We start from the raw sequence: 12,180 nt of genomic DNA on the forward strand, positions 1-12,180 counted from the left end.
TTGACAGATGCTCTTCTGTATGAAACAGTTCCCTGTACATAGAAAACTACATTCCATCTCCCTGAAATGCTCTGGAAGTAAGGAGGGGAGATATGGTGGAACATTCGATCTACTTGAGTCCCAGTGTGCAGTCTGAAATCGTATAGTCCAGGGAGGGAGGCCTCAAGTGGACCACACTTAGGATACTGTGTACAGTTTTGGTCAGTACATCTAAAAAAGATATTGTAGAGCTAGAAAAAGTGCAGAAAAGGGCAACTAAAATGATCAAGGGACTGGAGCATCTCCCCTATGAGGGAAGGTTACAACAGCTGGGATTGTTCAGCTTGGAAAAAAGGAGGCTAAGGGGAGACATGATAGAGGTGTGCAAAAGTATGCACGGTGTGGAGAATGTGGATAGGGAGACATTTTTCTCCCTCTCCCAAAATACTAGAAACCAATGGGGTCATCCCATGAAGCTGATTAGTGGGAGATTCAGGACAGATAAAAGGAAGGACTTCTTCACACAGCGCATAGTTCAACTCTGGAATTCACTACCACAAGATGTGGTGATGGCCACCAATTTGGATGGCTCTGAAAGGCGGTTGGATAAATTCCTGAAGGAGAAGGCTATCAATGGCTACTAGTCCTGATGGTATCAGAGGCAGTAAGCCTGAATAAACCAGTTGTTGGGGAACATGGGTGGAAGGGTGCTGTTGCATCATCTCCTTCTTGTGGGTCCCTGGTCAACAGCTGGTTGGCCCCTGTGTGAACAGAGTGCTGGACTAGATGGACCCTTGGTCTGATCCAGCAGGGCTCTTCTTACGTTTTTATGTTCTTATGACTATAGTTGCCTCTACCAATACAAGTTGCCACACACTAGTAGCCATAATTATTAACTTATATGTACTAATTATTGCAATTCTACAATTATGTGTTAAGGTAGATGTTGGTGTATGGTGTGGAATTCATTGGCCTGACAATCTCGTGTGTGTGTGTGTGTGTGTGTGTGTGTGTATGTCTGTCCTTAAAAACAACAGCCTAGTTTCTAGGCCTTATGATTGGAAAGATAAGTTTGAAAGATTAAGGGCAATAACAGGGATATTTCAGTAATGAGGGAGGCAGACAGTGTCTGTCCCCTGCGTAATTCTTTGCCCACACCTAGGACTAACAGAAGGGGGATTTCTGCAGTTTAGAGATCCTGGAGGTGCACCCTTGGGAATATGCAATGCATCTTCGCAAGGTAGTTAGGAAAGCTAGTTTTTAACATGCTACAAGTGTCTGTGTTGTTTTGATGCAGCAGACTAACAGGACTTGCTATTCTGAGATGTGTTCTGATTGGGGCTATAAGTCTCAAGTTTACAACTTAGGCACACTTACCTGTGAATGACATCTACTGAATACTGCTATAGGGTTCACTCCTCCTGAGTAAACATGCACAGGATGCTAACAGTGAGCTACATTATGAACTGTAGGTTGGGGTGGGCAACTTGTGGTCCTCTATATACTTTTGGCCTACAACTCCCATAGGCCTTAGCCAGCATAGCCAATAGTGAGGGATCATGGGAATTGTAGGCCAAAAGTCTGGAGGCCTCAACAGGCCCACCGGTGTTATAGATTATCAAGCACTTCTTTTAGTATCTTAAGGAAGGCTCCAACGCGCTGTGTGTGTGTGTGTGTGTGTGTGTGTGTGTGTGTGTGTGTGTTTATCCAGTGGAGGCTGGTGGCTCCTGTTTCAGTAGGGCTGTGTATCTGCTCAGCATTTCCATCAGAACTCTAACAGAGCTATCCAAAGTGCTGAACCTTACCCCAAAATGGTTTCAGCACCTCGGATAGCTTCTTTGGAGTTTTGGCTGGTTCCGACTGAACCCCAGAGCGGATTCACACACAGAGAGGCGCCCCACTGACATAGGAACCCTTGTTTGCACATTCATTTCCATCGCTGTAAGCAGGGCGCTAGTCCTCACGGCCTGCTTTCTTTCTCCCCTCTGCAGCTTGCCCAGGAGCCTCCCGGGGGCCCAGGACCATGGCCAGCAGCCCCCTGCCGGGTCCTACCGAGCTCCTGCTGGCGGCGCCGAGCAACGCCTTCGCAGCTGACTCCCTGAGCCAAGCGCAAGCCCCGCCGCCTGCCCCGCCACCGCCGCCGCCGCCGCCGCCCCGCGGCTCCGCGCACGCGGGCGCCATGAAGCCCAACCAGGTGGGCCAAGTGATCCTGTACGGCATCCCCATCGTGTCGCTGGTGATCGACGGGCAGGAGCGCCTGTGCCTGGCGCAGATCTCCAACACGCTGCTGAAGAACTTCAGCTACAACGAGATCCACAACCGCCGGGTGGCGCTGGGCATCACGTGCGTGCAGTGCACGCCGGTGCAGCTGGAGATCCTGCGGCGGGCCGGGGCCATGCCCATCTCGTCGCGGCGCTGCGGCATGATCACCAAGCGCGAGGCCGAGCGCCTGTGCAAGTCCTTCCTGGGCGAGAACCGGCCGCCCAAGCTGCCGGACAACTTCGCCTTCGACGTGTCGCACGAGTGCGCCTGGGGCTGCCGCGGCAGCTTCATCCCGGCGCGCTACAACAGCTCGCGGGCCAAGTGCATCAAGTGCAGCTACTGCAGCATGTACTTCTCGCCCAACAAGTTCATCTTCCACTCGCACCGCACGCCCGACGCCAAGTACACGCAGCCCGACGCCGCCAACTTCAACTCGTGGCGGCGCCACCTCAAGCTCACCGACAAGGCCCCGCAGGACGAGCTGGTCTTCGCCTGGGAGGACGTCAAGGCCATGTTCAACGGCGGCAGCCGCAAGCGGGCCCTGCCCCAGGCCTCGCAGTCGCACCACCACCACCACCACCACCACCACGGCCCGCCCGGAGGGCCTGGGGGCGGCGGCGGCGGGGGGGCGGGCGGCGGAGGGGGCTCCTCGGCGCCCCACTGCCACCCGCTGGGCTCCGTCAAGGCCGCCGTGGTGGGCGTCGGGGGCGGCCTGCTGAGCCCCCACCTGCTGGCCGCGCCGCCCCCGCCGCCGCCCGACCTCCACCAGAAGCGCGCCCGCTTCGACGACGACGACGACCTCCAGGAAGCGGTGGCGGCGGCCGCGGCGGCCGCAGCCGCAGCAGCCCACGGCGGCGGCGCCGGCAAGGCGGCGCGGAACTACCCGGTCATCCCGGTGCCCAGCAAGGGCTCGTCTTTCGGGGGCGTGCTGCAGAAGTTCCCCGGCTGCGGGGGGCTCTTCCCGCACCCCTACGGCTTCCCCGCGGCCGCCGCGGCTTTCAGCCTCTGCCACAAGAAGGAGGACGCCGAGGCGCTGGCTGTCGGGGGGCAGGCCGGGCCCGCCGGCCACAAAGCGGCCGCAGGGGGCGCCCCGGCGGCCGGAGCCGGACTCTCGGGGCTCTTCTGGCCGGGCAGCCGCAAAGACGCGGCCGCCGCCGCCGCCGCCGCCGCTTTCTACCCGCCCTTCTGCATGTTCTGGCCGCCGCGTGCCCCGGGAGGGCTGCCGGGGCTGCCCACGTACCTGCAGCCGCCTCCGCAGCCACCCGGCTGCTCGGCTCTGGCCGGGGAGAGCCCCAGCCTGCTGCGCCAAGCCTTCCTGGACCTGGCCGACCCCGGCGGCAGCGAAGGGGGAGCCGTGGCCGGGCTGGGCACTCCGCCCGCGGCCGCGGCCCCTCAGGCCAGCAGCGGGAGCAGCGGCGGCGGCGGCAGGGACGCGCGGGCCTTCGACGGCGGCGGCGATCCCGCGTGTTCCCCCGCGGCCGAGGGCGGAGGCTCCCGCGGCCCCGCGGCTCCCCAGCCCCACCTGCTGGAAGGCCAGCCCCGGGGCAAGGGGGCGCCCTCCTACCACCATTCCAGCGCCTTCCGCCCGGTGGGGGGCAAGGAGGACTCGGAGAGCCTGGCCAAGCTCCACCATCACCACCAGCCGCGCACCTCCTCCTCGCCCCCGCCGCCGCCGCCGCCGCCGCCTCTCTTGCTGCTGGCCCCCGAGCGGGAGCCCGCGGGCTGCGATCGCCCCGTCCAGCCGCCGGGGCACCGCCTCCTTTCCCCGGGGGGGACCAGCTGCAGCTACCCCAGCGAGGACAGCAGTGAGGAAGAGGAGGAGGAGGAGGAGGAGGAGGAAGAGGAGGAGGAGGAGGAGGAAGAAGAAGAGCCCGAGGTGGACGTGGAAAGCCACAAGCAACCTGAGGAGGAGGAGGAAGAGGAGGAGGAGATGGAGGCGGCGGCGGCGGCGGACGGGCGGGGAGAGCCGGAGGCCGCCGTGGGGGCCAGCCGCTACCTCCAGAGCCGGGGACTTTCGGAGAAGGCGGCCGTCCGGGACAGGTCGAACGCTACAGCTGCCTCGGCGGGACCTTACCCTGCGGCCTCTTGCAGGCCGGCTCAAGAGGAGGAGAAATCGGGGGGCCTCAATGCCGAGCAGCTGCTGCCCCTTCCGCCGCCGCCGCCTCCGCCCACCTGCCCCCCAAAAGCGGGGAGCAGCGGTGGGAGCAGCCCGGCTCACCATCCATCAGAAGAGGAGCAGCCGCCGCCCCCGCCGCCGCCGCCGCCCCCGTACAAAGATGTAAATACCCCCCTCCAGGCGCCTCGAAGCCAATTATTTTTATTGAAATGCACCTCTAGGCTGAGTCGCTTCCAGATGCGGGAGGAGGAAGATGGATCGCGGAGGGTCTCCCCACCCCACCCCCCGTCCACTACGCCCCCCCCCCCCCCGCCTCCCCCAGAAATGAAATCTACACGGCTTTTCCGCCATGCTCAGAGAGGGAGCGGGCCGCCGTCGGCTTTCATTGCGCAAAGGGTCAATTTCTCGTGTCAATTTCCATCCGGTCTTCGGCAGCACGGCTCCCCTGATCCCGGGCTCGCCTCCCACCCGCCCCACTTCCCCAAACACCTCTTCTGAGGGAGGGTGGGAGAGGGGTCTGGAAAACGGGGGCCACGATCCAGCCCAAGTTAAGCCCTTTGTTGCCTTATTGATTTCATAGAATCATAGTATCATAGAATAGCAGAGTTGGAAGGAGCCTACAAGGCCATCGAGTCCAACCCCCTGCTCAATGCAGGAATCCACCCTAAATCATCCCTGACAGATGGTTGTCCAGCTTTTTCACCCGTTGTACTTCAATGTTAGTCCGTTTAGAGGAGAACCGTGGAAAAGGAGGTACACTTAAGTCCCGTTCATTTCAACGGATGTATTCTTAAATGAATGGGATTTAAAAATAGATCCATTGAAATGAATAGGAATTAAGAATAGATTCATTGAAGTGAATAGGACTTGAGAGGAGATCCATTGAAATGAATGGGACTTGATAGGAGATCCGTTGAAATGAATGGGGTTTAAGAATATATCCATTGAAATGAATAGGACGAGAGGAGATCCATTGAAATGAATGGGACTTAAGAGGAGATCCATTGAAATGAATAGGACTTGAGAGGAAATCCATTAAAATAAATTGGATTTAAGAACAGATGCATTGAAATGAATGGGATTTAAGAATAGATCCATTGAAATGAATGGGGCTTGAGAGGAAACCAGTTGAAATGAATGGGACTTAAGAGGAGATCCATTAAAATGAATGGGACTTGAGAGGAGATCCCATTGAAATAAATTGGATTTAAGAACAGATGCATTGAAATGAATGGGATTTAAGAATAGATCCATTGAAATGAATGGGACTTAACAATAGATCTGTTGCAATGGATCTACTCTAAGTAGAGCTAAGACAACCCAATGAGACAGCTTTACATACCTGCTTAGCTCCTCGTGCTGCTTGAAATCGATGGGGTTTTAAAAGGGTTAGGCTGGGGGCGGATCATGCTCAGAAGGCTTCTCTCGCACCTGATAACGTTACTCTGAAGTAAATATCCCCATTGTTTCTAAAGAGACTGACATCCCCTCCTACCCAACTGTGGCTGGGCACCATCCAAGCTGCTTCAAGTCCCATTTATCTCCATGGAAGTGCTAAGCGACTGCTTAAATCCCCCCAATAGAAAGCAATAAGATGTAGAAGTGATTAAATCGAGTCGAGCCCATTTCCTCGACCGTGAGGTGGTCCTATCATGTCACTGCCTATTGGGCACAGACCCGAAATAAGGGGAGGGGGCGCTTCGTATTTGCAAAAGTGCAACCCACGGATCTGGTTTCACCCGCCTGGTTTTGAAACAGCTTTTCTGGCACCCATCTAGCAGCTGAGCTAAACCAGCTTAAATCCATTCCGGTTTTGTTGGGCAGAGACCCTATACCCTCTTACCTAGGAGCAAGCTCCGTTGTATGCAATGGGATTCACTTCTGAGTAGACCTGCAGGGGATCGCATTGTCAGGCTGCAGTCCAATACATACTACTTACCTGAGAATAAACTCCATTGGAAAGAGGTGGGACTTACTTGTGAGTAAGCGTCCTTAGGGCTGTGTTCTTCTCTGGCCTCTCAACACACTCTGCCCCATTCTGAAGTAGCCCCTCTAAGTTTAATAGGGCTACTCCGAAGTTCCAATCCGCATAATAATTTCAGCACAGGTTTGTCTGCTGCTGCTGCTGCTGCAGTTTTATTTTTCAGAGCTGGTAAAATCTCTGGAGCCTCTACATCTTAATCACACCTTAATCTTAAACTCCTATCTATATCTTCCATTGATTGTTAGTTCTTACCCACAGCAGTTGAGCCTTCTGGTGGGATCCCTAATCTGAAATCTCAATCTCAATCTCAATCTCTCTCTCTCTCTCTTTTCATGCAGAAAACTAGCCTGTCAGGGGGGAAGCTAGGCTAAGATATTTCTCCCTGAAATGCTAGATGTTGGTGATGAGGATATTGGCATGAAGAATCACTTGCAATATATCAGAGCCTAGAAACAGGATTAGTACCTCTTCTATCGTCTATGACAGTTGTACTATAGCTCAGGCAGGAGTAGAAGATGATTCCGGTTCTACTCTACTAGAAGATCACCAAAGGTTTCCAACTCCCAGTGGTTTAACAGCAGCAATAATATAAAGTCCTTTCCCCCCCCCTAAATTAAGCTGCTAAACTCAGGAAAACTTGAGGTGGGGGCAGGGAAGGAGGAAATTTATGTATGTGTGAAAGGATTTGTGTATACAAGGTGCCGAACATAAATTCTTGGGCTGAGCACGTACACTCAGAGGCACCTTATTCCACGATTCCATGTATACCTTCCAGAGTCTCTCTTTGGCGCTTGGCTCAGGTTGCTGGACCTCAAGGTTCTAGCAAAAAACGAAGTAGATCTCCCAAGTCTGGAGCTGCCCAGTGCTCTACCCTGTTCTGCGTCCATGATCTAGAATCCAGAAGGATCATCCCAGCCAAGTCCAAAGTAGTCTGTGGTTGGGGATGACAGTTTATATATAATTATGCATGGGGTGGGAAAAGTGGGGAGCAAGAAGTTCTTAGAAGCATAGGGTGCTTCTAAACAAAGGGTTGTATCCATAATAAATCCCATTCTTTCAGTGGGTCTACTCTTAAGTAGAGACAACCCTGGAGATGACCCCAGGCTTTTATTGTACAATTACCCTGACTCAAAGACACTGAGGGACTTAGAGTAGACCCATTAAAATGAATTGGGAGAATTCAGGGTTGTCCTCAACGTTAGTCCTACTTAGAGTAGACCCAATGAATGGGTCTACTCTATGTAGGACTAACATGGGGACAATCTTGATTTCCCTCCCCCCCCCACACACACACATAGTCCAGAGGTCTTCCCATTATAACCCTCCAGTGCTTCCTCGCCTTCTTCTGTCTTTTTTCTTACTATCCCACCCCAATCCATTAAGGAGAAAAAGTTGGAACGTCTACCCAACGCCTTTTGATTGGGAGCAGTCAAATCTGTTTGTCCGCTGGAAGCCCCTACAATGCTAGAATATTATGGAGTCCTCCAGTAAAATCGATTGTTGTGAGATCCAGCATAGACCAAAGGGGGGGCGTTCTTTACACCTCGCATGACTGGCCTATGGAACTCTCTGCCACTTGGTGTGGCGATGCCCACTGGCTGAGAAGGCTTTAAAAAGAAATGAGACAGATCGGTGGAAGAAAAGTCTACCAGTGGGTGCTAGTCATGAACGCTGGATATGCAATCACCAAGTTCAGAGACTATTTGTTCTCTGAGTATCTCTGCTGGAAAACAACTAGGGGATAGCTCTGTCCAGTGATGCAGCTGGTAATTTTACACACTGGACTTAATATTCTTCTGGGGGTCCTGCTTTAGACAGCCATGGGCATTGCTTCAGTTCTGAAGCAGACAAGCACACACACCCCGCCACAGCCAATTCCATGCTTTGCAACTGTGTCTGCTTTCCTCATACATTAGAGCAGGAGAGGGCAAAAGGTGTTTCTCCAGATGTTTTGGGCTTCAACTCCCAGAAGCCCCTGCCAGCATGGCCCATGGTGAGGAATGCTGGGAGTTGAAGTCCAAAAATGTATGCAGATCTATTTTCTGCCCATTCTTGTGTTACAGCAAAGACAGACAGAAAGACAGACCGAGAAGCCTCTAATTTTTTTGGCGAACTCTGAAAATAATAATAATAATAATAATAATAATAATAATAATAATAATAATAATAATAATAATAATAATAATAATGTGAACATGTGAAGTTTTGTATTTTAAGCTCTTTTAAAACATAGCATACATCTTGTAAACCGTCCAGAGAGCTTCGGCTTTGGGGCGGTATATAAATTTAATACTAAATAGACGAATCAAATGGAGTTTGCTTCTGCTGACCTGATGCCAAAGGAATTTAGCATGACTTTTTTCCTGTCTAAATATGCAAAAGAGTGCACTTTTACTCGTCATTAAGCACCATTTTATGTTAGAATTGGTTAAGACTTTTTTAAAAAAAAGAAAGCGAGAAGGAAAAGGATGCTACACCAGGTAGGATCCGCCCCCGTAGACACCTGACAGACCAGGTGTTGACGTTAGGACTGTTTGCGACTGTTTCCCAATACCAGTCGCCCTCCCGGTGGTCACTTGGCTTCCCTCTCCCGCCAGCTGCAGGGGGACTAAGGCCACAGCTAGACCTAAGGTTTATCCTGGGATCATCCAGGCTTAACCCCTGCCTGAGCACTGGATCCCCTGTGTGTCACCTAGATGAACAGGTTTGACCCCTAGACGATCCAGAGATAAACCTTAGGTCTAGCTATGGCCTAAGTCGCACGGATGGTTCTACCGCCTTCACACATCCCGCCCGCAACTGATGGGCTACTGTGGAAAAGAAGATGTAGCGCTAGATGGGCGTTTTGATCGCATGATCCATTCAGGGCTCTTCTTACCGACCGCCTGTCGACTTCAGAGGACGAGTTAAAGACCCGCTTAATCGTCTTCTGTAGGAAAATCCTGCAGGGGTGCCGCCTGATCCTTTGAATGGTTACTCAGAAGTACTTTCTATTGCGTTCAATGGGGGTTCGCTGCCAGGGAATATGTGTGCATAAGAACGCTGCCCTGAATTATTTTGGTTGGTTGGTTTGTTGATTGTTTGTTGGTTGGTTTGTTGATTGTTGATTGTTGATTATTGGTTGGTTGCTTGGTTGACTGTTGATTGTTGGTTGGTTTGTTGATTGATTGATGCATTGTTCCCCATATATATATATATATATATATATATGGCACTCAAGGCGGTTTACAATCATCAGTGAAACCGGATTAAAACAATAATAAAGCAAACGCATTAAAATACAAAAACACAACGTTTACAATAAAAGAGACCTAGACTAACAATCCTATACACACAGTTGGGAAATAGCTTTATTAATACCGACCAAAATGGTCCTAATAAAAGTATTGATTGACCGTAATAAAGACATTGGCTAATTGTGGTTTGGGTTTGGGTTTCTTCTTCTTCTTATGGACCAGGGGGGCTCTCTTTGTCTTTTGAAATCCTATACACAGGATCTGGGAGTAAGTCCCATTGAACTCAATGGCCCTCACTGTTCTGAGTAAACCGGTATAGGATCGCAGTGTTAAATATATTTTGGGTGGGGGAGTTAGAGAGAAATCCCCTCGGTCCGTTTAGGGCTCCCCTTCAACAGTTCTTCGTAATCACTTCGTCACTGGTCGTCTTTTCTTTTTACCTTCTGCTAGTAGGGATCGGTAGCCTTTAGCTAGTTCACAGATCAGGGGGAAGGGATCCCCTCTTTGGATCCATCGGTTCCCTTTCCCAATCTGAGCCCTGAGCTAACATATATTCCCTTGTGACTAGAAAGTCCCACTGATTTCAATGGCACTTCTCTGGAGTAAGCTCCTGCATGAACACCGCCTCAGAAGAACCGCCTGTTGCATCAACTCAAACTGTACAGATCAGAAATATTGGGCTGAATCGTCATTCTTATGCTCAATGAAATCAATGGATTGTGACCAATTCGTTGTGCCCACCGCTAGTCTACCTTAAATCCCGTTCATTTCAATAGGTCTATTCTAACTTAAATCCCATGCATTTCAATAGATCTACAAAAGTAGGACTAACATTGGCTACAACCCAATGCAACTTAAATTAGCTAATAGGCCCCTCTCTAAATACGGCTAAGTCTGGATTGAACCCTCCGTCTACAGTAGTGGGTTGAGCAGAGGTTTCCTCGAAGCCCCCAGAAACTGCATGAAAGTAAGCGGGCATCCTGAATTTTGTCTGTTTCCCCAGCATCAAGTATATAAAGAGGTATCCTGCCATGATACATGGAGGCTTTCATAGAGATGGTGAATAACAGCCCTTGATTTTTCTCGGCCATGAGTTCCTCTAAAACCCAGGGGTGGGGCAACCTGTGGCCCTCCATATGGTTTTGCACTACAACTCCCATTATCCTTGACTATCAGCCATGCAATAGTCAATCAGCCATTGACTATCAGCCATGGGGCCGATGGAAGTTGGAGTCCAATGACATCTGAAGACCCACGTTTCGCAGCAAGCTTGCCCCCTCGAAGTGGGGGCCATGGTCTTCAGTGAACGGGATTTTCTTCCGAGTAAACACGGCGAGGCACGATCCGGCGGATCAAGCCCCTCTTTCAGCCCTATGCCGCTTTCAACTGAAAATGCAAGGCACGCTCTCCCATTGATTTCAATCGGGCTTTTCGGGAAGGGACACGAATTGGGGAAGAGGACTTTGGTCAGGACAGGTTTACTCGGAAGTAGGTCCCACTGAGGTCAAGGAGAGTGTGTGCTTTGGCATTACAGCATCCATATTGGGCAGGAACCCATGGGAAGCAATGCAAGCCAGTGGAGAAGAACCCAGTGGAGGCTGCTGAATCCATTCTGAGTTTCAGTCAGAACCAGCGAGAACTCTAAACGAGCTATCCGAGGTGCTGAATCCACCTTGGGTACAACACTTTGGACAGCTCCTTTAGACTCCTGGCTGTTTCTGACTGAAATCCAGGATGCATTCATCGCCCCACCAAATTCGGAGCCACCAGCCTCCGTATGAGAACCGCTTTGGGTCTATCTTCTTCACCTGCGATCACGCTTAAGTGAGACCCCACTTTCCCCATACAGGCGACTCGTTTGGGGCAGTTGCTAATCTGTCCCCCTCAACACCCGGAGGACATGGGAATCGAACCTACATCCCCCGTATTACTGACCGTTTCCCCTCCCCCTCCCCCATACTCCCGCTGTCCTTCCTTTGCTGTTAATTGCTCATCGATGGAACTGGGTTTTTTGTTTTAATTCACGTTTGTCTGTTTGTTTACATGCTGGCAGGTCCAGAAAAGCAAAGAAGGAAACCAAGTCGTCGTATCCACCAAGGAAAATAATTTCTCAGGCAAGACACGAAGGGATTTGTATTTTCTCCTAGATCCATGGTGAAATTGACTAATACTCAATTGTGGGCCTAGATCCGGTTGGGGCCTTGAATGTTTGCCACTGAAATTGTCGCAGTTGAATTTGGTTAGGGGAAATGCTCAAATCCGTATTTATATGTGTGTAAGATTAGATTGACTAACACATACTTAAAATATACTTATCAATATGTATATCAATTAAGTTAACATAATCATTTGTGGATACAGTTTAGCAACCCAATATCACAAGTCTTTCTTTCTGTTTGCCCAGATCATTAAATGCAGGATTGTATCTTTCCAGTTTATTTGGGTGGGTGGGTGGGTGGGGGGAGGAAATATGTCTTGATGCTTTGGAATATTTCGTTTTCATTTTGTTTTCTTTGTTTTTAGAAAAGAACAAGGAACACACTTTTTACATCACAGATTCCGAACATCCAGGAGGAAACTTCTGGAGAAATATAGCAGGTAAA

The 12,180-nt window shown here is 51.2% G+C and overlaps 1 protein-coding gene across 1 annotated transcript in view; it reads left to right on the forward strand.

Moving 5' to 3' along the window:
• The first annotated feature begins 1,992 nt into the window (after positions 1–1,992).
• SKOR2 (SKI family transcriptional corepressor 2) overlaps positions 1,993–12,180 on the forward strand; it is a 43,519-nt gene continuing 33,331 nt past the window's right edge. The window contains exons 1-3 of the mRNA XM_063128413.1: positions 1,993–4,519; positions 11,631–11,691; positions 12,101–12,175. Of these exons, the coding sequence (XP_062984483.1) occupies positions 2,003–4,519; positions 11,631–11,691; positions 12,101–12,175 (2,653 nt within the window). The 5' untranslated portion in view covers positions 1,993–2,002. The remainder of the gene's footprint in view (positions 4,520–11,630; positions 11,692–12,100; positions 12,176–12,180) is intronic.

Source organism: Elgaria multicarinata, chromosome 6, assembly GCF_023053635.1.
Source record: "Elgaria multicarinata webbii isolate HBS135686 ecotype San Diego chromosome 6, rElgMul1.1.pri, whole genome shotgun sequence".
Classification (NCBI taxonomy): Eukaryota; Metazoa; Chordata; class Lepidosauria; order Squamata; family Anguidae; genus Elgaria; species Elgaria multicarinata.